The 27,481-nt window shown below is 42.3% G+C and overlaps 1 protein-coding gene across 1 annotated transcript in view; it reads right to left on the minus strand.

Annotated features, from left to right (window-relative positions):
* The window catches only part of PGBD5 (piggyBac transposable element derived 5), a 56,309-nt gene that overhangs the window by 4,147 nt on the left and 24,681 nt on the right, over positions 1–27,481 (minus strand). The window contains exons 3-6 of the mRNA XM_015857913.2: positions 20,699–20,833; positions 10,410–10,590; positions 5,212–5,409; positions 1,139–1,244 (exon numbers count right to left, since the gene is read on the minus strand). Of these exons, the coding sequence (XP_015713399.1) occupies positions 1,139–1,244; positions 5,212–5,409; positions 10,410–10,590; positions 20,699–20,833 (620 nt within the window). The remainder of the gene's footprint in view (positions 1–1,138; positions 1,245–5,211; positions 5,410–10,409; positions 10,591–20,698; positions 20,834–27,481) is intronic.

The following is a 27,481-nucleotide window of genomic DNA, read 5'->3' on the forward strand; positions in this document are numbered from 1 at the left end:
TCACCTGTCACCAGTTTAGGGAAGACTGCTGATGCCTCTCCTCTCAGTTATTTCAATTGTAAGAGAAAAATTATTTCAGCTGTTGTCAACAGTATGTGGGAGGATATGGAGGCAGAGACAGAGCACCTCCTCTCCATAAGGCGAGAGAACTAGGACAGACTGACAACCTTATATTTAGGTTCTGACTAATTCTAGGACTACCAGAACATTCTCTTCAGTCATAAGATTTTCCAGTTTTCCATTTTCTTTATTTTTTTTTTTTAAATCTACTACCTCATCTCTTTCTTTGTGCTGCTTTCCACACACCAAATTCTTGCTACTTCCCTCAGATTAACTTAGAAAATCTCTGCTGCTTTTTCTCCTCAGTATTTAGCTCATGAAATCATCTGCACCTCACTGCTACTCCCACTGCCAAGCTTCCCTGCTGCTGTTCTTATCTGTCTTTGTTTCTCTGTTCCACTAAGAGCTAGCAATGAGCACACCAAAAGGAATCCAGGAGCACAAACACCTGTACTCTGCTCTCCCAGTTCACCTGGATTGGCTCTGTATTCACAGCTCAGCATCTTTTGGCTCAGGGTGGCTCAAGTATCACCAAGACAGATCATCACCTCCTGTTGATAGGAGTGGAGAGCTGGGATGTCCTGAGAGACTTGGAGACCTTTGCTGAATTCTCAATTTAGCCTTGAATTTGATGTGGCCGAGAACATCATCAGCCTCTTGGCTCATCTTCCCAGCTCCTCTTACAAGTCATTTTCAAGAAGCTAAGAACACGAGACTCATAATTTTCTTTTTTTGGACTGGTAGGTATGTGGGTAGAGCCAAAAGGAGACTAGCAGGCCTTACGAGATTATTCAGAAGGTGAAAGGAAGCGGTAAAAAAATGCAATGTGCTTAATGATGAGTGCTCATTCATCTCTGTATTCCTGCAGAGATTCCCTACAGCATGGCTAGCAATGCAGCTCTCACCACTGTGCAGAGGCAGATTCTGATCTCTGACTGGAACAAGAGTTTTGACAGAAATGAATTAAGTCAAAGCAGGAGTGTGCTCTCAGCTGCAGTTCCACATGGAGAACTCAGTCCAGCCATGGGGAAGGATTGGAAGAAATAAACTCCCTCACACCCAACCCATTCTCACTTACTTGCTGTATTTGTCGTCGTATTTGCAGATATAGCTAAGGTGAGCAGCAAATGCTTCAACAGCCAAAGGGCATGGAATTTCTCCGCTTTTTCTCTTAATTATAACCCCTGCATCAATTAGAAACATAACAGTTTTAAATCCACGATAGGTGTGGCCATTGAAAGATACAGTTTACATACACTGAGCATCATAAAATAAAATTTTGCTAGTTTCTGTCCCAAAACCAGGAGGTGGCCCCTCTGTTACCTGGAACACAGATGATAATTTGACCAATTTTTTTCATTGATAATACATTGAACAAGGGAAAAAGGAAGATGAATCAATATTTAATTGGAGGTGACAAGGTGTTAGGGAGACAAATGTTCTCACCGCATTTCAGGTAAAAACCCACTACCTTAGTCACATAGCAGCCCGCTACCAATAGTGTATCAGTCTCTCTCCTGTAAGTTCACCGTGAGTTGTGGTCAGCTCTAGAGCTGTGACTTGATATTTCCTGCTTTGAGCTCTAACAGTCCTAAACAGTGAAATGCATCCCTTCTTCAGATCTGCCCCTGAATACCAAGAGCAACAGGGTGTCCCCACTCCAGTGGGTGCTACTTGGCAAAAAAACCCCACAAACTAAACCAAACCAAACACAAGAACTGCCTCAGTTTATTCAGTGTGTCTTTCTCCTGGCTTCTTCCAGTGCTACCACAGTATTTACAAGCCCAATGCTCTCATAAGAAACTGACCCAGCTCTTTGCTTTGTTACTCCAGTCTATAGAAGGGAAGGATGAATGGGGTAAACTTGTAGTACCTTATTAAGTCTGTTCCCTCATTTCCTCATTTTTGGCTTCAGGTTCCTTCAGCATTTGATAGTCAGGTCTACAAGGCGTGGGCCACCTCTTCCTCCATGACTACAGCTGTCTAGGGATGATCCCTACTCCCTGCTGGGCATAAGAGTGTTTTTCTCCAACTCTAGAGATGCAAAGGCTTGGCTGCATTCTTTCTCAGCAGTGTTTCAGTACAGATATGATCCTGGGCTGCTTCTTTCTTCAAACTCCCATTTCCTTCCTTCCGCCAACTCTTTTACAGCCATCCCTAAAATGCTCCTCACGTTTTTGACTGCAGACTTTACCATTTCATTCCTTCAGCTGGAAGTCTCATTCCATCTATAATCTCTGTCAAACCCCCCGTGCTGTCCTAGCTGGCAGGCTCTATTTTGAAGCAAGACTTGTCACACATACAAAATGTCACATTACTGCTGAGCCATGCAGCAATTTATCTGTGGTTTTTAAATTCTGATTTTTCAGGAATCCAAAACAATATCACCTTTAAGACATTCAACACTCTCACCTCTTCTCCTCCAGAACAGGGTGTAAATGTCCCCTCTCTTCTCCCCCTCCTCTCTTCCTTTGGAGAATTTCTGTTTCCTTTGCAATTTGCTTTGTATTCACAATCCTTAACAATGCATTGTGACGGCAGCTATGTGGGCACCACACACTCCCTCTCACTTTCTATTATGTTCTGCACAACGTTCCTCAGTACTGAGAACATTAAGTAGCTTCATATGCACATTATTTTTACGTCCTTCTCCAGGCAGCCACAGGGCTGCCCCTCCAGGGAGGCAACTGCTGGAGTTGGGTCATTCCTAGCTGAAAGTCTCTGTGGCAGGAGGCCCTAAGCAAGCTGACTCACCTGCACCTCCAATGAGTTATTTCCCCTCCTGGTCCTCCCTCAGTATCATTGTGCTCAGTCCTTGGCAGCCTCCCAGGGGAGCACACTGCCTGCGCTGCAGCCGGCGCCTGCCCTGCTGCTCTGGTGCAAGCTGCTGGAGTCAGCTTTAGGTTTGGATTGTTTCACATTCCAAGTGCCACACGACTTTTGATCTGGATGTAAATTTGTTACGGCGCTTTCTCAGAGCTGCAGACAGGAAGCTTCGCACGAGGCTTAATTTAAGTTCAAGGGGTTGCCCTCGTTCCATCTATCCCTCTCACCAGACCTGAATACAACCCCATGATTTCAATCTCACAAAGGATATGTGTAAATTTAAGGTTATAATCCTAGAGCTTCCCTGTCCTGAAGCATATTTTTAAGCATTCAGCATGCTATCAACGCCCTATGATTTATTTTCATGGTCTCCAGCAGGCTGGGAACACCACACAGCACCAGGGACCCTGAGGCTCCCCATTCCCTCCACAGGCCAGAAATTCCAGGATTCCCTGAGTTCCTGGTCATCCTGCTGTGCAGCAAGTGAGGTTGCTGCCTTCACTGTTTTGCTTTGTTAAAATAAATAAATAAATAAATAAATAAATAATAGGAAAGGATTTTTGTTATTTCTAGAACACAGCCCTTAAGATGCGTGGAAAGCAGGATCCAGATAACTGTAACAAGAGTAACTGTGACAAGAGTAACTGCTCTCCCATTGCCTCTGGCTTAGGTGGGATTTGCCCTCAAGGTATATGCAAGGTTTACCTTCCCTGCTTTCCTTTAAATTGCAATACATAGCTCACTATTAGCTCCACTCACCTCTATTCTCATGCTAGGTTTTGCTCTGTCCATCTCATTTTTTATGTTTTCTTTTCATGGCCTCTCCACTCCCACTAATGTTTATGCTCAGTGTGGAAATGCAGTTTACTGTCAATTAATCCCGCAGGCTCCAGTCTCTATCCGACTGCTTCATGTAGGTTTCACTCCCATTTACTCCTTACTCCTCTCCCATTTAACACACTTGCTCAGGAGGTCTGTGCTTCAGGCTTACCTCAAGGAACACAGATTTCTTCCTCCTCTGTGTTTCCATCATTTAGAAGAGACTATGGTGGTCAAGTTGCCTTCATCCACTCTTACTGCACTGACTTCAGAGATGCCAAATTAGAGGCAAGCAATCTGGTCTCATACCCTCCTGCTGAACCTCCATCTGTTCTCAGATCTTCACCGGAGACTCTCTTCTCCCCAGCATAGCTCTGAAAAGCCCTCTCGGTTTTCTGCTCTGATTCACCCTGAACTATCTTGGCTGTCCCAGCAGGCGTTTGGTGAGCACTGTATGGTGCAGGTCTTGCCCAACACATGCACAAGTCCTAACCAAAGAGCCTTAAACCACCTTGCACGTGCAACCTACAATACTGCTCATGCTACAATCTGCCCAAAGTCATTAACAGACAGAACTACTCACACTGCTGTGTGCTGCCTGGGAGGGCCACCACCAACTCCAGCCTGCTCATGGCCCCTCTCTGAAAGTGGCAATTAGAACTGACCTTCACAAAGAGAACAGTTTTCTAATGAGCTCTTGTCAGCACCATTTATGCATTACAACTGCAAGCTCCACGCTAGCACAGACTATTTGACATTTAGTGATAACTCTTACACATCTAGCACACTTGACAAAGTGCATGCAGGAGGCAGCACAAATCCTGACTGTGTCTGCTCTCATGGGGCAGCACTGTTCCAGAGACTGGCTCTGGAAGCATTGCTGAAGTGTCGCTTCTTATTGTTTCTAAATGGTCTTTAAAGTATTTATGTATTTCTGAAATGGAAAAGATTTTAGTCATCAAGAAGCTTTTTTGTCATCGTTTGAACCGTTCAAGTTACCTGTTTTTGTTTCTTTTCATCAACTGCTAAAATCAATTTAACATAACAATTAGCCTTAATTTGCTTCTGGCATTTGTGACTGTGTTTTTACTGGATAAGATACATTAATTGTAGGACCTACTCAGTTCTAAGTACATCATGTCATTTATTAATTTTTCTACAACAGCAATCCCATGACATGTTGCAAATGCGACTAGTATAGCACCATACAACAACACACCCCTTCTCTGACCACCAGCACAGATATCATCTTTATACCTAAAAGGATGCAGTCTTTACCAGTACAGTCAAAGGATGCTGCATTAGCAGTAAGCTTTTAACCTTTGAATAGGAAAATATAATAGCTGTAAGAAGACACAAAAGGGCAGTCATCACTATTGCAATCATTTCTCTAGGATATTATGATCAAGCTCTTTGTTCAGGCTTATAATCAAACTCCATGACTCATTTTGCCTCGTCACTTAAAGCATGTGCACTTTCCACATGAGCAGCAGGAATATTGCTTACCTTGTTGAACCGGTGAATAGGCGTTAGTCAGAAAACGGAAGTGCCCTTTGTTGTACCAGCAGATCAAGGACATGTTTCCCTTCATTCTTATTCTGTATTGTCCTCTGGACTGGGGAGTGTCGGGGTTGTTCAGCATGGATGGAGGTAGGCCTGTACAGTCGCTCTTCCTGGCGCTCAGCAACCCACAACAGTAAATCTCTGCATATGAAAAAAGCAAGACATCGCATGGACCCAAAAAGAAGGAGCAGAAGAGCAAGTCCAACTGACTCGACTACAAAACAGCTTATCCTACAGTGCTGTAGTCCAACAAACACATCAGCCAATTGGCCTCTGCCTGCAGTACCTAACATTTGAGTCCATTCTGAATGGCTCTGGAAACTGAGATGAGTACAGAAAGCCTGCTTTTAAGATGAAATGTACTGACATTTCCTGCACAGACACAGTGCAGTGACACGGAGAAGAATGCAGGGTGTCTTCTCAACAATGACATCCATAAGCCGTGTAATATTCTTCACAACATGTTTTAAATTGGACTGCAAAATATAAGCAGTGATATGTATTATGGATCAGAATTTATGATCCAAGAGAGTCTTCGATTTTTAACTGAGAGAATAAATCGTGGAGCAAGGAAGGAAAGAAAGCTGTAACATCCTTGCCGTTAACTGAAATTAATTCTCCTACATTGCTCCTATTATACTTTTCATAATATACGCAGCTGACAAACTCTGGTTTCATCTGCTGTTTCACTGTGCCATCCAGTTCTAGTTCTTTATCTTGGCATTTCTTGTACCTGCATAATCTAGTTTGTTAAAGAAATCATGGATAAGCAATTAAGAACTACTGAAACCATGGGTCAATTAAAAAAAGTACGCACACTCTAAATGATGGAGAAGATGGAAGCACAAGGTTTCACGAGAACAGCTTTTAGGGAAAGGAGATAAAAACCCTGTAGTAGGTTTTGTTTGGTTGGTCATCAGGTTCCCACCAAGCCTCACACTCACTCTCCTCCTCAGCAGGAGAGGGCGAAAACATACAGTGGACAAGCTTATGAGTTGAGATAAGCACAGGTAGGTCATTCATCAGTTACTGTCAAGGACAAAACAGACTTAGCCTGGGAAAGATTAATTTGACAAATGGTAACAGAGTACAATTGTGAGAACTAAAACCAAACTATAAGCTCTCCCTACAGCCCTTATTCCCAGGCTCATCATAGCTCTCATTTCTCCTCCTGAATAGCATCCAATGCCACAAAGTATATCTCAGTCGCAGACAGGTAGGAACAGACAAGATTTTGAATCTCCATTAGTAATGAAAATGCTTGAACTTTTCACTAGGTCATGAAATAGTAATGGTCTGCTTTCAAGGAGAAGGAGATCTTCTCAAGCAAGTTAATTAAACTCGAGGAAATTCTGGATGGAAATTTCCTCAGTGTCCCTAGGCTTTGCTTTAACCCGCCTGCGTGGAGAAAATGGATGGGCATGGAAGCAGGTGGCATCTGTGCACATCATTCATATGGCAGCTGAGGTCTGAAACTAATGCGTCAGCTAAGACTGTTTAATCAATTTTCTCATCACGCTTAATTTTCCACAGTGGATAATTGGATATCCTTAAAGGGGAAATGCTGTGACAGATTAGAGTTTCAGGATCCCAAAGAGAACATTACCTGCTGGATTTCCACTTACACGACCCTTCGGCTTCTGTCTGTCTGTAACGATGTAAGTTCTTGAGGGCAGCAGGTGTAGCTTTTGCCCTTGGTTCATATAGAGCTTGGCATTCTAAGCATACTCAGTAGATAGGTTCACAAACATTATAGGAATACTGATACAGTAACAGCAAATACTCAAGGATTCATCTAGCTTTTGTGGGCACACCTATGAGAATCTAAGACTCTTCCATCCAAAGAGTAAGACACTCACGTCAGAAGAAGGTCAACCAACACAGCACTGGGGCTGCTTTATTCTGAAAGAGGAAGACCTGATTGGTTATTCCTAAGGAAATTAATCAATCCTTGGAAATCTATAATTTCCCCGTACAAAAGACAAGAAAAGCCTCATGGCAACAGGCCTAGAATCAATACAGGAGGAATTGCACCTGCTTTTTTTAAAAATTATTTATTTCTTATCTTGCTATAAGTTACGCAAATACTGTAGAGGTCATGTTCCTGCAGCCATAGGTGTTAACATACTGAATTTTTATAAAGCTTTCTTCTAGCCAATAGTAAGACTTTCCTGCTCTAATAATGCATCAGCCTGAGATGTTTCCTGAGCTGCCTAAGGTTTATGACTCACTGAAGGGGTGATACTAACTCTCTCCAGGAGACTGCAGCAGTATAAAATCGAGCCAATAACTACATTATTGTGCTAGAGCTTCAAAATAGTAACAGACATCTCAGAAATCCCATAATAATTAATTGCAGCTTTCCCTTTAGCTCAGGCAGTAAGCCTGGAGAAAACCTTCAGCAGATATTTCAGTCCCCACACAGAATAATGGGAACCATTTCCTCTCTCAGAAGCACACGGCATAACCTCCCTGCTATGCAGCAAAGAAAGGCCCAACACTTCTGCAGGTTTACTGGTGTCTCTCATCATGGATGACACCCTTTATCTATAGAGTTTTTAAAAAACACTCAGTTATTATAGCAATAGAAACAAGAAAAATTAAGCCCATCTGGATTCATTTGCAGAGGTGCCCAGGCTGAAATCAGTTGAAGCAAAAGTACACATTTTTCAGTCACATATCTTGCATCCAGTAGTGGGTCATGTTAGAGTCAGGGAAACTGAAGGGCCTGTTGCAACAAGGAGATGTGAGCTTGCTTTAGTCCACGTGCTTGGAGTTAAAGAATCCTGCAACGATTCTGTAAGCACCAAGGTCACCCAGGCTGGCTGCTCCTGCAGCTTGAGTACAGAACCAGCTGCTCCTGCTGGTTTAGAAAGCACAACAGGGACTTTTAGGGTTCATATCCTCAAGGGAAACATGGGACTTTGGGATACGCTATCCTCTGTAGGGAATAACACTTTTGCTTTGAGGAGTGAAAAGGAATATGCACTATGAATGACTGTCACAGCAAATAACAGCAGTTGTCTGCTCAAAGAACAGCGAATTTGGGGCATTTCAGTGCAGGTTTCCAGTTCTATTCAGAAGCCAGAAAAAGAAACGTTTTGAATGTTCCTTGAAAAAGAAAATGAATCTATTCAGGTTTTAGATTTTCAAATAGATCAAAGTTCCTAGTCTTATTTTCCAAAGCTTTTTCATCTCTTGCTATCTCCAAAGACCTCAACATTATATTCACTGATAGCCCTTTATATTACTAGATGCATATTCTGTATTGTGGTACAGAGAAGGTACTACATAGCAGGCTTTCTAAAAAGAACACCATGATTTTTGCAGTAATGCATGGGTGGCATAGGAAAAGCTAACAATAGTTACAGTTCCACAAAAGTCTTCATAGGCTCCCGATAGATTATAGGATAATTCAGGTTGGAAGGCAACTCAGGAGACCTCCAATCCAAACCCCTACTAAAAGTAGGGTCGACTCTGAGGGCAAACAGGACTGCTTTCTCTCATCTAAGAGACAAAGCAAGTGCAAGGTGCTGCACTTGGGCTGAGGCAATACCAGTTACAAATACAGACTGGGAGAATTCATTGAGAGCAGTCCTGCAGAGAAGGACTTGGGGGTCCTCACAGATGAAAAGCCAGACATGAACCAGCGGTGTATGCTTGCAGCCCAGAAGGCCAACTGTACCCAGGGCTACTTCAAAAGAGGGGGGGGCCAGAAGGGCAAGGGAGGGGATTGTCCACTTCTGCTTTTCCCTTGTGAAGCCCTGTTTGAGAACTGTGTAAAGGCCTGAGGCCCCAGAAGGATGCAGAGCTGCTGGAGTGCATCCAGAGGAGGGCTACAAAGACGATCAAAGGGCTGGAGTACTTCTCCTAGGTTGGTTAAGGGAGTTGGGCAAAGCTTGGAGAAGACAAGGCTATGGGCAGACCTCACAAGCAGTTTTAGGTTAGATGTTAAGAATAAATCTTTTACTCAGGGGATGGTGAGGAGCTGGAACAGGTTACCCAGATAGGATATAGACGCCCCTCCTCTGAAGGTATTCAAGGCAGGTTTGGATGAGGCCCTGGTCAGCCTGATTCGATGGTTGACAGCCCTGCCTAAGTCAGGAGGTTTGGAACTAGATGATATTTAAGGGCAGCTCCAACCTAAGCCATTTCATGATTCTATAATATAGGAACTCCAAGTCGTTTTTCAGAGCCAGCAAGGAAAGTGATAGAGTGTACCAGATCAGAACTTTAATTTTGCAAGCAGCTGTCAAATATTGGAAATGTCTCATGAAGCAATATAACAAATCATGAGTCAAACTGAAATCAATATAGTAATAGAATATTGAATCAGATAGTAAGCCCAAATTGCATGTGGTAAGAACATTATTACTGAATGTTCTACCTGCTAGAAATTGTTAATTAGAATCATCTGCTCAGTGTAAGACCCATGAGTAATTTACCTCTAAAAACAGTGTGAATTATCAAGGCAAGGTAGCAGGCAGACATTTCACATAAGGTGAAGAGGCATTTGACAGAAAAGATGTCCTGAGGTTACTCTCTGCACTAGCAAGATACGGGCAGGAAGAGCCACGCTGGTGTAACAAAGGGCATTCTGACAAATGCAGAGTTTTATTATGCTTTCCAACTACCAACTTTCCTACCAAGGCTTATTTGTACTAGCAAAAAGCCGAACTATGCCAGAGTTTTTGCAATGATATAAAACCATCACCCAAAGAAGTCACATCTAAGTGATACTAAACCAGTAACGACTTCTAAAGACACGCCTTTAAGGATTCACTGCATCCCTGGTCTTTTAGCAACAAGAACAGAAAAATCACAGGTAGATAGGGAAATGCCTTTGAAAGTCCCTAGGTCATATAGAAGATCAGACCTCACATTTCTAAGGCAAAGAGCAAAAGTCAGAACTTTTAAATACCCTCATTTTAGCTCAGAAGATTTAAAGAGCATAGATGGAACTTAAAAAGTACTTTTCATAGTACCATTCCATGAATGAGATCTCTTCCTAGGGTTAATCAACTTATCCAAACATGGAATTGAGATCTCACTGAAGCCTTTTGCAAGGTTCTTTTTAATTCAGTGGCAGGAGGCCCCTAGGCCTGTCATCATTAAAACCCAGTGAGTCACTCAATACACACCTTGCTTCTCAAATTCTTCAAAGAGATTGAGGCTGGTAATGCTTGGGCCAGTGAAGATAATATAGTTCTTTCCAGAGGCATTCTGACAAAGGCTTTTGGCCACCATACTGTGCAGCTGTGGTTTGTTCTTCAAAGCATCCAGCCCATCAGCAGCACTGCCTTCTTTGAGATGGACGTAAATCTTAAAGGAGAAACAGAGAGAAAGGTCAAAAGATTATAATGAATCCAGAGGAAGCAGATGCAATGGCCAGCGCATCTGCTCAAAGGGAGACAATGTGAAGATGAAGGCAGCAGATACTCTTACTAATCTGCAGTTATCTAAAGCACAGTTGTCCAGTCTTTGGACTTACCTGAGTCACACTGATTGAAGAGGAATTGTCTCAGGTCATATATAAAACATGCAATATAATTAGCATATATAAATAACAAAACTTTTATTATTTTTTAAATTTTTTAATTAAAATACTAAAAAACAAGAACAATAAAAAAATAAAACCAGGATGGGCATGAATGATCTAAAGGCTCTTTGGAGGAGCTGTTACTTCAAAACTAGCCCAGTTTAGCTTTCATAGCTACCAATAAGCAGTGTCAGCTTAAGGGCTTCCTGAGGTCCCTGTCACTGTTGAGCAGTTTGAGGACCATTTGCTTGCCAGGAAAAAAAATCTCAAGTCATATAAAAGATTACGTGTTCTACTGAGTCTGCATAGGCTTTATTGCTGCCAGCAAAAAGACAGCACAGAAACTTCATTCCAAAAAAGGCCCCTACAAGATGACCAAAAGGAAATGGCCCATGAGCTTCTCTGCGGTAATGTTCTGATTTATTTCTGTTGGCAGCAGTCACTTAGGCTGCAATACAAGTGTCTGTGCACCCCCACAAGCGAGAGGAGCCAGCAATGTACGTACTTAACCAGCCAGAACATCCTAATCAAACTCTCCAGGCACAGCACTAACTCAGATCCTTTTAGATCAGGATTTGGAGACAACCCACCAAAACTGACTGAACCAAAAAGCAGAGTATGGTGCAATATGCTGCTTTTAATAATGAGATGTCTGGCTCATTTGCAGCAGGCTGCAGTCGCTTCAGCATGTGTTCTGCTGCTGTGCAATTCACACAGCTACGCATTTCAAGAGAGCTGCCACCATCACCTGCAGGTGGACATGCATGTTAGAGAGCAGGAACATTTATCCCTCAGTGACTGAACACAGCAAAGTTAGTATACTCACAGCAACTGTAAGAGCACTGAAGTAAAGCTCTTCTTTTGTTCCTATAAATGACCCTGCTAGAAGAGGAGACTTCTGCATTGCTGTGCTTTCTGCCTCTGCATTGCCCTCCCTTTGTACAGAAGCTTTTGATTTTATTCCACTGACTGTATTTCACAAGTGGAACTTTCACCGAAGTTCAACATCTATCAGAATCAGCTACCTGTCTGACCTTCCCCTTGTTGTGAAATTCAGGAGAAATAACTTGCTGGAAAGAAGAATGAGAAGAAGCAGGCCCTGCATTCAGTCATTCAAACAGTGCCATAACTCCAAGCTACTCTCAAATGTTTGTTTTCTGACCAAGCTGTCCAGGTACATCTTCGTGACTTTGGCTCTGAAACATTCATAGAATCACAGAATGGCTTCTGTTGGAAGGGACCCCCAAGGACCACCCAGTTCCAACCCCCTGCTACAAGCAGGGCCTCCAACCTCCTTATCTGGTACTAGTCCAGGCTGCCCAGAGCCCCATTCAACCCAGCCTTTAACACCTCCAGGGATGGGGCATCCACAGCCTCTCTGAGCAGCCTGTGCCAGCACCTCACCACTCTCTCTGTGAAGAACTTTCCCTGACATCTTTTAGGAATTCCAGAAGATTTCAGGAATTATTCATTCATCATGAAATAGACCCCGGAGGAGCATGTTATGTATGAAACCTTTGTGAAACAATACATTTTGAAGTAAACAGTGTGTTAAAGAACAGAGCAGTGCCAGGATAAACACACACTAATTACGAAAGTGTAAAGCATACCTTAAAAGAAAGCCTTAACTACACATTATTTACATATAAATAAGCATAAATAAACCTTCTTTTGATAAAAATAGTTCTTAGATGAGGACACACGCAGAAATGTTCATAGATTCTCTCATCATCCTCCATTCACTTCTGAAAGCTGTCAAATTTGTGCTTTCCTCAATGCTAAGCACTCAGGACTAGTTAATTACAGTAAGTTATTTAGATTATTAAATAGGACTCAAGAGAGCAACTTAACAGTGGAACGCATACAAAGGGCAGATTGTTCCAAATTTACAGCAAAGGTTGTGCATGATTATTGGCATCAAAATTAAGATCAGGTTAGTAGTGTGACAGCAGAGAGACCGCACAAATAGCCCTTAAAAATCTACAGACAAGGAGGTGAAGAGGACACAAAAAAGTTGCAAAGAGACTAGTTCTGACCTTGACTTAGCAGCTGAGCTGAAAGCAAAGTGAAAACAAAGCAGGCATCTCTAAGCCTAGGAAAATGCCCTGCATTTTCCCTGCCCTACTGCAGGAAGTCCAAACCACCCAAGAGACTCTGCAACTCCATGCACACATTGTGTTCCCTGCAGAGGCCCATGCCAAGGGATGAGACAATCTGCTGGCACCGGTGGGTGCCCCAACTGATCCCTCATTATGGGCTGGTTTGGGTTTGCAAGCAGCTTCCCTGAAGAGCCCCCACTCACCATTTTCATACCTGGATGATACATATTCCATATGTTCTATAAGCAGAGCTAACATCTGGCACCCTCCCTTGGCACTCCCATCTGTCTCAAGGGTCCTTGTAATGGCCTTTTCCCAAACATCCACATTTACTGCTGAACATTCCCTCCCCCTCCAATGTCAAAATGTGTACTCCTTTTTTCTCCTCGGGCATTTCTTTGTGTACACAAGCACAGCCTTTGTTCCAGGTGCAATTTTTCTTGTTTTGGAGAATCATCATTCAAAGCTTTGCTGTGTTCAGCTCTACTGGGAGGATGGGTGACAGCAGCATAATGTTGGAAGGCATTAAGGCTGCTGCGAAGCTGTGGCTGGGTACAGACAACTGGCAAAGGCATACCTTCAAATATCCTTCCAAGTATCTAGGATTCCATATGGCCTTTATTTTTCTTCTTCTCATCTTCCCATCCAGCTTATTCTATTCTACCTTAAATCACGCTGACCCTTACCACTGAAGCCCAAAGCATTCCCCTCACCTTCTGTAATTAATTACTTGTGTTATTTAACAGTTAGTACTCTGCTGACAAAACACAGAATTGCCCAAAATTGATTGCAAGACCTTCACAGGCACAGTCAGAAGCTGCCCCCAAAATGTTTGTTAAACCATTCACTAGAGCTGCTGGTTTGCCTTGGGACAGAATCAGAGCTTTGTGCCTCTTGATGTGCTTTAGCAGGAAAGCATCATCAGAAGTACAGGCTTGACAACTGCTGCTGGACAGCAGATGGAGATGTTGGCAGTAACACCCTCTGCTTCTGCAGGTGACAGTCAAAGCAATATTTCTCAAATGTCTGCAGAGATCACATTTTCTGTGTAGCTCCTTCTAGTTGATAGCGATCCAGTCAGTCTACAACAGCAAATGGGATAATTTCTACAGATATAACATGATTTCTCTTAAGGACAAATACAGGCTTAAGTTCTTTATCCTGCTGTGATGATAGAACAGAAAAGGAGCTTTCTCTAGCCATCCTTCAGTTCTCTTTATTGGAAGACTTTAAGTTCTGCCATCATTTTATCTGCTGCACCAGATACTTCTTAATCCAGTATACCTTAATCCCATGTGCACAATGCCAGCTCTGCCTTCTCACACCCTTTAACTCATCCCTCAAAACCTCCTCTCTTCTGTCTTCAGTGTCCATGCACCATCCTAACAGTCCTAAAAGCCTTCACAGCCACTGGCTCATCTTCCCATCCACTACAACTTATTCTGGATCACAGAGGCAAAAGTAGGTATCGCTTAATATACTTCGATGACGGAGTGACAGAGTGTTAACACCGTGCTTAGCTCTTACAGAACAAGAAAGACACCACAAACTGTTTTCTTGAAGAATCCACTTATCTACACAAAAGCATTCAGAGAACACATCACATTTCTGAGCAGGAGATTCTACATGTTGTCGGATAAGAGGCAAATCAAGCACCTGTCATTCAGAAACATAAAATGTTTGGCTACAGAAGAAGTTTGCTACAAAAAGCACTACCAGAGAATGGAAGATCTCAGAGCAGACACCCATGCTACAAGCCACCAAGGCTTTCCATCCTTTCTGTTGACAGTTTACTCTATGGAAAAGTCACATGGAAGGTTCATAAGGTCTTGCTAGAAACAAGGTAAAAGCCAATAGTTAGGGACAGAATCTTACACTTGGCTGTACACTTTAAAGTGCCCTGGAAACTAAAATGTTGAGTATGCTGTTAATATTCATAGCTCAGATAGCAGATTGAATAGCACATCCCAAATACTTTGCATTCATATATAACTAAAGCACCTCAGGGTACAATTCTCAAATGAAAAAGGGTGACATTTGGAAGAAAAGGGAGGTGAATAGTAATACACAGGAGGAAGATTTTGAAGGCTACATTATCTAATAAAGCGTAGACAGTAAACAGTGATAAAACAGAAGGCAAATTTACAGATAACACTTATAAATGCAAGAGAACAAATGGTACTGTTAGACTCGTTGGATCCTAAATTGCTATTGAAAAGATAACTTCATTTTTCTGTAGTTTTTTCCAGCCAAATACTCACTTGCACTGCCCTCTAGATCCTGCCTCACTCTGTCTTCCCAACTTATCCTAAACCTACCTCTAGCTGTTACTGTTTTCATCACCCCTAGGAGATCCTCCCCTCCAATCCCACCACAAACTCTACAGTCCATGTTCTCCTCTTCTTTAATGCCCTCTTACCAGCCAGCTCTTAGTTCTAGATCTTCCTCAGCAGCTGTTGGTTGCTGGTGTACTGATGGTGCTCTTACTGATAATGGAACTTTTCAATGGTTTTAGGTAAAAACACTCTAACACCTTGTAACCATTAAGGGGATAATATTTAGTAGCTCAAGGGGGAAATATTTACATAAAAAGCATAAAATCTTAAGAAAAAAACCCAGAAGATGACAAAACAGTTCCAGAAAGGACCCAACTCGTTTCCAAGGAGCAACAAGGCTGATGTCTGTGGACTTACTGGGTGCTGTCGCTGCCAAGCAGCACGTTAGCCCTAGCTGCCTACAACCTGTATTAGCCAGCAATTAACATTGTGTGTATCTTGCCTGCAGACTCTGGGCAACTTGAAAGGCACCTAAACAAATCTGATGAGCTGAGGGTGGCTTACACCTCCACCTTGTGCTTAGATGTTGAACTTGCCAAGGGAGAGATTATCTTTCTGTTCTGCCTACAGTCCTGGCACATGGGGTAGGATGTGTCAGGGAACCTCCTGTGGCAATACTATTAACTGTGGGAAGCCCCATAGTTTTTATCCTCCTTTCTGAGGCAGAGTTGCAGTGACTGAGTACAGCTGCAGAAAGAAGACTACAGCACTGACCTGCTAGTTGTGAACAGTATTGTTAAATCCCCAAGCACTACAGACTGGAACTACTTAACAACATTCCCTCCCAGTGGAAAACTGACACTGTGACCATAGGCCAACACTGGGGGGAATCTTTGCATTAGGTCATATTTAAATGTTTGTTTTTCCCATTCATACAGAAGGACAGTAAGCTTTTGAGCTCCAGAGAAATAAATGGGGCTGACCCACCACACATCTGCAGAACTACCTTCGTGCATAACACTGCAGAGTAAGAGGATTAGAGACTTCTAATTGAGATCTGGGATTCTCAGATGCTGACAACACAGAATCACATGCATTAAAAAGACAGAGCCTGATGGGAGCCAAAGGGAGAAAGCAGATAGGATTTTCCAGCCGAGAGTGACTGGTAAATGAAGGCGATCAGATTTCTTGGGATTCCCTCCCAGACAAAGCCTGACCTTCAGAACCTGTTCAAAGCAGCCACTACATCTGTGCACATTAGATACAACTATTTTAGAGACAGAGAAATTATCAGGGTGCTGTTTAAAGAAACCCCTTGGCTCAGGCTAATCTCAAAACATAACTTAAATAGGCTGAAACACCAACATTTCTGGGCAGCTTTGCTAAACAAATGCACAGATGGCTAATGCTCCCACAATTCTGACCTTGAGAACGGCATTAATCCCAGGCATATTTACTCTCTGCTTTTCCCTTTCAAAAGGAAATGGGTAAAAACAATTATAGCTTAACAGAGACTGAATTCACTTATGTAATATGTTGCAAAATAGTAAATTGTTTGGGAGTACCTTCTTAGTTCCCCTAAATTCTGGGAGTTCTTACCCCGTGAAATCAGCAGGGCTAGGAAATACTCTAGTAACTGTACCCTCCCTATTTGGCATCAAGAATGAACTACTGCATATATTAAAAAACTGCGATATTTGCTTTGTTTTCATTTTTCTGCTGCAACTGAACAATGCAGTAAAGAAATAATGACATGCTGAAGTAGAAAAAAGCAGCAAAAGGCAACAGATGTGGCACTGCAGCCTGAGTCAGGAGAGCTGAGGTTTATTCCCAGCCCTGCCACTGGTCTGTTGAGCACCTTCAGGCAGCACAGTGCAGCTCTTTGGGGAGTCATTTCTTATGTCTCAAGCAGGGGCCAGCCCAGACTGGTGTACACTCATTAAATACTGCAATGTGGGAAGACTTGAGCAGCAGAGATGCACACAGTTCTTTTTCTGAATCTGCTCTGATTCATCCCTTCCTTGGGATGAACAGAGGAAGGTGGAAACTTAAGTTCAGCCCCTAAAGGTTCTAAAGAACTTCATAAATCTGAGAAAGATGCTTCACAGCACTATTAGTGAAAATGAAATGCATTACTTCTGGAACTTTTTGCCAGCGAACAGAACCAAGTGCAGAACCTGTAGAGTGGAGGCAGGATGGAAGAAGGGAAGATCGCCCAGAATAGCCTCAGAGAACAAATTTCATCACAAGGAACAAGAAACACACATCCAAAATGTCATCTCTTCTCACCTTTTCTCTTAATATCATAGTTTTCTAAGTAAATAATTAGGTTGATGAGCTAATTCCATTACCACCTATCATAGAGATTAATATTGCCCAACCAACCCTTTGCAGTGCTCTCTACTGTCTACATATTGCCTTCATTTCATTGATTGATGATGCTCTAGGCTGGAGACTGCCTTTTCAGTTGTCCTTGTGCCATGAGTCTGTGGTACTTGCAATAGGCTCTAACACAATACTTTACCCAGCCCAGCTCTATGGTGTTCTCTTTAAGGCACCAGCTGCTAATGCTTCCTTCTCCATCTACAAGACCAGAAAATACTCTTGTCTGTTCCTTATGTGCCACACACACACAAGCAGGAACTGGATATTTGGGAAAATTTCTTCTCAGAAAAGAGTGGTGGGACCTTGGAACAGGCTGCCCAGGGAGCGCTGTGGACTCCACCGGCTCAGGTGAAGTCACATTTCCTGGAGGTGCTCAAAAAACTTGTGGATGTATCACTGAGGGACATGGTTAGTGCACACAGTGGGGATGGGTTGACAGCTGGACTTGATCTTAGTGGTCTTTTCCAACCTTAATGATTCTATGACTTTAGGACAAAGAAAACATGATGTGTCAGCACAAAATGACTGACCCTGAATATCTGGGAACTCTCATCATTTTTTTATAAGCTCTATTGCTACACATATATAAGAGAGACCCACCAGTCAAATTACAAATGTCTTTTACAAATAAGTGTTCCAGACTTCTTGAGAGAAGAAGAAAAGCTGACACATCTACAGCTTTGGTTTAAAGATGAAGACTTACTCAGCAAATACACTGAAAAGGAAAACACTCCTTAGCTACTGCAGACATTTAAATTGGAACTGGGATATCAAAATATCAGTCTGCCAGTATCATAGTGATATGTAGAGAAAGAAAGCAATTTGACCCTTCAGTATATATGCGTGTATTGGATCTACCTGAGTTGTCCTGAAAAACATAACACAAGAGCTACTGCTACCAAGCATAGCATTCTCAAGAGAGAATGAGTAGCTTAAGTATGTGTCTTCAAAGCAGTGATACCAATTTTACATTAAGAAAAACAAACTCACTCTTTACACAGTAGGAAAATCAGATTGTGGGGACAACTAGATTTTCCTTAATGGAGGTTTTTATCACTAATCACTTAGGTTTAGAAGACCTTGGCCAGGAGTGTCATGAACCTCTTGAGATTGTTTTCACCCCCAAGAAATAGTCATACATTCAGCTCCCTCTTCTGCCAGGGCTGCCTCACCAATTCATAGCTATGCATTTTTCAGACTTCTGAAATTGAGTTAACCTAATATATAAAGTATTTGGTGTTATATTTTATCCCAAATAACATGACTCCTGATGTCACTCTGAAGAAAGGATGAGGGGAGAAATTCATCCAGAGCATTAAAAGATGTCTACATATTTCCAAGTGGCTTCAAATTCTTTGACTGCAGAAAAGTGACAAACCAGTCAGTCCTTAAACACTGACTGGATTATCTTCTTGATTAGATCAATTCTCTCAATATTTTCAACAAATAAAAAGCTCTTTTTAACAAAGCAAAAAATCCAACCACCAAACAAGCACTTTAGATGCCTTATGACCTTTTGTAATAGAGATATGTAACTGAACACAGTATTTTAAGTGTATACCAGTTGAAGACCTTCCTCCTCCTCAGACCAGATATTTCCCTTTTAGAAGGAATGTTCATGTTCCTGAGTATTCTTTTTCATACTTCTCTAAGGTCTCTCTCACCCAATCATTTTATCACTGTGATAATCGGAGCCAAATCATGGAATGAAAATAGGAGGCTGTTAAGAAAATCCTGGACGTCATTTGGATGCAAGTGAAGCGTAAGTATCTATTTCATTAATGGAGCAAGAGGATTAGGGTGATGCTGAGCATCTATTCTGTTTCAATGGCATTTTATTAATTTACTCTCTCAAAGGACAGGAAGGGAGATGCAACGTAATTACAGCTCAGCATCTGATATCTCTGGCGTATCTGAAGACTTATTTGTTCGGTAGTGATTGGCTGTGGAAAACACGGCAAGAGAGATCAGCAAATTTTGTGCTCACTGTTCAACACTGCATTCACCATTACACTCCATGGTGATAAGCTGTGTCTGGGACAGGTGGAGTTCACTTTGGAGATTAAGGACATTACCTCTGTAGAGCAAATGACTTTCTGAAAGACTTGAGAGTGGAAATTTCCAAGGATGCTTCACAGCATTAACCTATTTTGTGTTGGACAAAATAATTGTTTTAAAACCTGGACAGAAGATGTATTATCCACATTTTCCTCCTGAAGTGAAGAACGCTGCTGGAAGCTCAAACATCTGTTCCCAGATAGATTTCTCCTCTCCTACACTGCTACTCAAACAGTTGTAGTGATTCACAGGCTCTACAGCACTGACATGCATTCAAATCTGAGCAGTCTGTGTGTAAGCTCTATTAGCACCTCAGCATAGCCGCCCTGGAGCATGCAGGACACCAGAAGCACTTGGGAAAAAGAAATATCAGAAACTACCTGCCCCCTCACCTCTAGGTATCAAAATAAGCGGGCAGATTTTGATGAGTGCTTAAAAACACACCAGCAACTGAGGAATCTAAGAATTTGAGAAGCTGTCCCCAGTGCTTTGCAGTGCTGAATACAAATCCCTTACCGCATCTTCCACTGAAGCTCATATTTCATCTTGAGGTCACATGTGATTTAATTTCTTTGGTTGAGAAGTAGAGGTATAAAAAGAGATGTAAAAGGAAACCCTTTTAATAAGTTTATCAAGGAAAAAATAGACATCTTTATATCATCCTGACTTAGTCTTTCAGGCATGGCTGGCTATCACAGACAGTATTAATGTGAAGAGGAAGCTGGTCCCATTAAAAAGGACAAGAGTCACAGTACCTAGACCTTTCATAAAACTTAGGATGTACAAACAGACAGAGCCTTTAGTTCCTTTTCAATTTAATTAGCTTAGGGCTGGCAGCCAGTCAGATCGCGTTACAGACAGGAACCCTCAGTTAAATCATCAAGCAATCAGAGCATCAGGAACTTGTCGTCAGCCTCCATGGGATCAAGTATCTGAGAACAAGAAGCTCTGCTATACTCTGACTGTAGCCCATGGCATGGCTATGGATAGAAGCATCTGTCACCACTGGTCTTGCAGTGCATTTGAGGGCTAGCTAGGAACCAAATCAAAAGATTTGCAGAAGTGAAACCCACCTGACAAATGAAACCAGTGGATGAGCACTGCCGAACCCAGAGGCTGAATTTCCTCTTTTTCCTCTTACGCAGCTCCCTCTCTGTGCACGTGGCAATGAAAACAGGATCCTCATCAATCAGAGGCTCATGTAGAACCTGCAATTAGACAGAAAAGAAGGTTAAAAAAAAAGGAAACAGAAAACAGTGTCAACGTTTGTTGGGGAACTGTCAGTGTCATACTTCTCCAAGCTTCATCATCAGCTTAATCTTGTTTGGCAGAACTTGTTCCAACCAAACACCTCCTGCAATTTGTTGTAAGGTACTCTCCTTGCTTACAGCAAATAGAAAGCACACAGCAAAGAGTGACAAAAGTAAAGGGAGAAAAAGGTATTTGCTGCCTCTTGTGGATGTGGTGAAGAGATAGAAAATATTTTTCCTGATGGCAGCAGCTTCAGGGAAGGCTCTCTTGCCTCAGGAGCTGAAAAATTTGACAGTGATGGATACGTAAAAAACTACAGAGAGGAAAAGAAAAAGACAGGATAGACTGGAGGTAGCAATGAAAAGTGGTGAAAGTGAAGCCATTTTTGCATTCCACATCCTCTCACTTACAGCTGTTTTACTGCATTTCTTGCCATTAATTCTGTACCACAGTGATTAAGTTTTATGCTATGGAGCCCACCTATAGAAAAGTACTGTTACTTCCTTGCAGCTCAAGGGTAGCTACATATACATTCCTGACTATGCAGTATATGAACTGCCTATCAAGGCACTTCCAAGACATATTCTGAAGCTGCTGAAAGGTCTCAGCTGAGGAAAGCAGACAACTGTATCTGAATCATAGCACTGGAGGCTCCCTACCTAGTACTATAGGGGAAAGCATCCCAGAAGAACATAATTCATATTATCTCAAAGACTGATGTAAAATAAGTCAGATACGTACTGCTCATCTTTGTGTTATGCCCAAAGGAGCCCATTTTTCATTTTTCCCAGTAAACATCACCACACAGAGATAGGACCTGGATACAAACATCCACAAGGCAGAGGCTGTTACCCTTAGATGGGCCCTTTCCATATGTGCACGTGTTTCTTTCATGAACACTTGTGTTCATCTGGTGGTGAAAACGAGCAGAATGCTGCATTAAATCTGGGAATTAAATCTGTGCAGAAGTGGTACATAAGCAGTTAAGCACCACTGATGAGCAGCTGCTGCCCTTTTGAATGCAAGATGCTTGTTGAACATTACTCTGGCAGCCCAAAATAGGCATCCGAGCCCTCTCTGCGCAGCAGTGGCACACTTTCATTTATACACACTCCACTTCTTAACGGCTCATAAAACATTCACAGGACCATCTGAAATCACTCTTGTGAAATGTTCAAATTGTACACCAAAATGCAGATGCAAGCAAGGAGTGTTACAGACAAAGATATTTGTCCTGAAAGCTTCAGCTTCCCCATTACCTCACTGGAGCAAAATCCCATTCCTCTCTCAAGATCCACAAGAACTATCGCTCTTCCTTCCTGAATGCCACCTGGGATGTTTCATACTTTCACCTCAAGGAATTCAGACAGTGTTTTGCAAATGTTATCCATGTCCTTATTCCTTTTGTTTGGCTCTCTGTCTCTTCTGAGCAGAGAGGAGGACTGCATGCATTGGGATGGGGTTGGATACATTGGTAGAAATCTGTCAGCTTCTGGAAAGCCCCTCTTACCTGCCAGGTGTGTGGTTTGACTGCTGTTATATCTGATTCTGTGGGATGGCAAGCAGCAGAAAGAACAGGCTCCTTTAAGGGTCATTTGAAGACATTTTGCTTCCTCTGACACGAGACAGGCTTCCCCCCTGCATGACAGCATCAGTTCTCCTCATAGCACTCTACTGCATTCTATTTACATCCTGATCCCCACCTCTCTTTCAAAGGGGTCAGCTCATTGCTTCTGGCACTGGAATACTTCCCTTTTGAGACAAAGTTATTTCTGTTGCCCTTGGTCAACCCTGTTAGTTTATCTTCCCTCCTCCAACTCAAACCATGCTTTGCCAGATCTTCACACAAAGTAATATTTCCCCATTCCTTTTCCACATTCTTGCTGTCTCTGCAATGCCCGCTTTTCCAAAAGCAGGCTTGCTGCCCCCATGACATACTCTTCCCTGTTTCTCATCTTCCTAGATAAAATCTACTTTCAGGCTTAATTGACTCCCACACACGTTCCTGGCAGCCTTTTCATCATCTTTGACTCACTCTCCAAGCTCTATCTTCTTCCTACTCTGGCTTCTACTGATGCAAGATATCTTGTGGATTTCTTCACAGAAATGTCTCCCATTTTCTTCTCTCAAATCCTATTTTGTTAAGGAGCTTCTCATCTGGCTGTTTCACTCCCTTTTCAGCTATCCATTGTTTTTTTTTTTATTTTGTTTATAGCCATCTTCATCATTGCCAGGTCTACTTGCTAAGATTTCACTCTTCATTTTCCTCTCCATAAGTTCCTTCCACTCCGTAGGGCTGCTTACCACGGCCCAAACAGCCTGTAGTCAAAGAGCCACTAACTCTACTGTTGTCAGACTTATTGGACTCTTACAGCCTTGGATATGTCCTTTATAGGTCATCTTCCCTTATCTCCATAGCTGTCCCCTACCACAGGCTGTCTCTTCAGTCTGTCCCCTGGAGGAACTGCCTCAGCTTGCCTTGACTCTGACTTTTGGTTCGTACCATCCAGCTGTGAACAGAGTCCCCTGGGGAACTGCACCTGTATATTCAGATTCAGCTATTGTTTCTGCATCAATACCTTGCATTCCTGCTTCTTTGCTCTAGAGTTCCTCCCGTCTAAAGTAAATCCTCTGCTAGCATCTGACATCTCTGCTTGAATATCTGTCAGTTCTAGTTTTGTTATGCTACATTTGAGATCACCTCCTTCCCCTTAAGATCCTTGCTACCTTCTTTTTTTGGTCTTAGCAGCCATCTCCCTTCTCCTGCAGTAGATCTCACTGGCCTGTGCATGTGAATGCCAGTCTTCACCTCCAGCCCCTTGCATGATGCTCTGAGTTAGGCAATGCCTCCATTTTTTCCCATGCTTTCTTAGTAGAAGTTCTGCAATGCATAGTTTTTTCAACTCACCCACTTCATACAAGGCCAGAGCAACAGTTTGGCCTCAACATAAGGCAATCCTGCTCTAATGATTCCTGCTGGGAAGCCATTCTGCAAGGCCGTCACACTAGGCAGTCTCTCTTCTCTGTATTTCTCTCTAATGGCTCTCTTTCTTTGGTATTACAGAAAACATCACTCACTTTCCAAGTCCTGTTCAACCTTTCCATATTTCACTGATCTTCTTTGCCTCTGTTTACATGTTAACTGCCACCTCCAATGGAGCCACGATTTCAAGATCTTCTCAAAATGTTCTGCCTGTTTGCACAGTCTTCATTCGACTTTCTCAATATAAACAAATAAAAATCACTTCTTAAAGCACTCCATTGCCAGGAGGTCATTTAAAAATAGCTACAAAGCTTCATCAATTTCTGCTATCAAACTCTCCCTAAATTCTGGCTTCAAAGGAGAATCAACTGGCCAAGATCTATATCAGAAGTTTACCTTGCTATCTAATATTCTAATTGCTACTTCGACTGTTTTTGTCTTGCTCCATGTATTGGCTGACATCATCTGAACATTTAGGATCACTGCGTTATGCACACAGAACCCCTAAAACAGAGCAGTCCTGGTCTGCAACCAGGATCATTATGCACAAAGGATCTTTTCTAAATGGGTACACTGAGACATGGACACATCATTGCATCCTTTCAGTACCGGAGGGGAGTTTGCAAGGAGGGGAACTGACTTTTCACATGGTCTGATAGTGATAAGACAAGTGGGAATGGCTTTTAACTAAATAGAATCATAGAATTCTATCATAGAAATCACAAGGTTGGAAGGGACCTACCACCAAGAATGAAAATCAACAAACCCCTGAGTAACCAGCCAAATCAGAGTGGCACTGCCTCTGGAGCATGAGGTTAGAGTTGCATCTGTTTTTGCCAGGGAGCTCATTCCTGCCTGGAGTAAGGATTTTAGTCAGTGGCACAAATGTGCTTAACTGCTCCCAGCTGGTTTCACTGGGTGGATGCAGAAGCGTCTGGTTCCAAGATGCCAAGGAGAGGGAGAAGGAGAGTGCACAGAGTTGTGCTCCTGACCTCTCCCATGCCGGTCAGGAGACAGCAATCTTGTCTAGCCACATCCCACTGACAGGCATATAAATACTCAGCAGGCACAGAAGGATATTTCAGCAGCAATGTTATTTTTCCAAGCTCCTCTGCTTTCTGGAATTCAGCCTATACCCTTGGTAGGTGAGTACCCTTGAATTTGTTGCAGTATACTATCCAAGCTCGCTCTGGGCATCTTCTCTGTTCTCAGGTTTTCACTTTGTAGCCTAGCTGCAAATCAGCAAGGAGATGAAACCAGTTCCAGGAATTGAACCCCTAACTTCACCTCTTGTTGTTCAGGTACAGGCAGCAGTGATTTATACATGAATTATCAGGGAGGGATAGGATGCACAGATTATTCCCATCATTCTTCTACAATCTAGGTCAGAACACTGTTTCTTTAATTTCCAAAACTGAAGCTTGCATTGCTGATATACAATTAAAATGTTCTGGACTTTCAGTGCATTCATAGGCTAGAAAGTAATTATTTCCTTCTGTTTGCTCAGTATATTTAGCAAAATAATTATAACTCACTAGATGTTTTTCTTTGTTTTGGTATATTGGCATAGATATTTCTCTCCTCTCAGTTTCCTTTCATAAAAAGCTCAGTGTCATTTTTGCATGCACATTTTTTGGAGGGTTGTCTGTTAGAAAAAAACCAAACAACAAAATATTTTCTGAGATAAAAACTCCATTTCAAGTGCCATTTCTATCCCTCCAAAACGAGAAGATCAAAGCTATAGAAGAAATAACAATGATGGCGGATGCCACACTGCCTGCCTGACACCAAGACTGCCAATGATGTCTGCAGGAGTGTGTTAAGCATGGCATCTTCCCAACTCACACTGCTAGCAGAAGAAAGTCAGTAAAAACACTCCCCAGAAGCACAAACAGCCTCAGTGCATTCAGCAGCATGGAGCCCAAGCCATTCCTCTGCTTGATGACACTAGCCTAAAGCCTGAGAACAGGGCCTAGAGCCCTGGCACAAACCATCTGGATACCAAAAGTCTCATGTTTAAAACACAGGTGTCCCTTAAAGCTATAGATGCATTTTGAATTTGAGAATCCATGTATTACTGACTACAGAAATCCGGGCACCTCTTGCCAAAACACTTTCAGAGGCAGCACGTCCAAAAGCCCATCTGCATGGCCCTTCCCCTTGCATTTTCCCTTTGTTTTTGTGAAGCTGAATTATTTCTAACCTCAGTGAGTCTGTCATTCTGGGATTGATGGTTATTGCTGTCTGCTAATCTGCGCTCAGGATCTAATTTCCAGGGCCTCTACTGCAGTTCTGAGCAGATGGGGTCCACATCTCTTGAGACAGGGTGTGCGCAGTTCCTCCTTACAACACCACAGAGGGCATCCGGAACAAGGCTCCTTCTGGAAGGAGGCCTGGAACATCCCCCAGTAGGCTACTGAAGCTACACCAGACTATTTTTAACAACAAATTCAAAACCTTTTTCTTTCTCTGAGTTATTTTTGAAGTGGTATTTTAGTGCTTTTTGTTCCACTCAATAACACCGACACACGCTGTATAGAAATCACTGACGTAAACACTGAAAAGGGGGCACAGAAGTGGAAGGGAGGGAAGAGAATTCTTTCTTCCTTTCTTCTTAAAGTAGCGTCTCCTTACCAAGCCTAATACAAGCACATATTTTGCTTGTGGAAATTTAGAGGTTTTATCACTGCAAACGAGACTCATCAATTCAGTTCTCAAACCTTGTCTGGGAGAGGGGAAGGGAGAAAGGATATACATGCAAATCAAATTTTATCCCTTAATGGATTTGCACTCTCACCATGTCCCACAGCACCATTATAAGCATTTGCAATTAGACACTGTGATCACATTTCTGAATCCTTTATCTTATGCCCATTGTAGTTAGTGCCCATAAGGATTAGATTTCATATCTTAATGAGAGTTTCATCCCAACAATACCATGTCTCTAACTGCTTGTTTTGTCTTAATGGAAATGCACCTTGCTAGCATGGCTTAGCAAAACCACTTCTGCTTCCCTTCTCTACATTTATTGCTTTTCAGGCAGTTGAGTTATCTTGGATTATAGAGATATGGTTTTTATTTTCTGTAAAATAGAAAAAAAAAACATTTGATTACTCCCTGGTTACTCCTAATCATATTTTTAGACATAGTTCCATTGCTATGATGTATCTATGTCTATATATTCTTCATTCTCATTCAACTATATTCAACTATTCTTCATTTTTCAACTATATGCTGCAGTCAGACAACTTCTAGCTCCATAAGTTTCTATCTTCAGCTCCTTACATTGTTTGCCCAGTCTCCAGAGCAGTCTCCTTCCAAAATGGCTTTCTGCTGTGCTCATGCTAATATCTAGAAATGAATATTCATTATAGACCTGTTTACTTTATTTCTGGTAGTCTAGAAATATTTCCAGTTCACTGACACTTTGGTTGGAAACATACACAGCAATAAATTCTTCCTCGGGAGCATCACCTATAATCAAAATACAGGACCAGCACAAGGCACAGGCAGCATCGTTGAGGGCAGCTGACAGCAGCAGTAAGCAAAGACACCAATCCTCTGCTTGTTTTCTCTTTGCCCACTTGAGGGGAGATAGCTGTACTGCTGCTACTTCCCAAGA

Source organism: Coturnix japonica, chromosome 3, assembly GCF_001577835.2.
Source record: "Coturnix japonica isolate 7356 chromosome 3, Coturnix japonica 2.1, whole genome shotgun sequence".
NCBI lineage: Eukaryota > Metazoa > Chordata > Aves > Galliformes > Phasianidae > Coturnix > Coturnix japonica.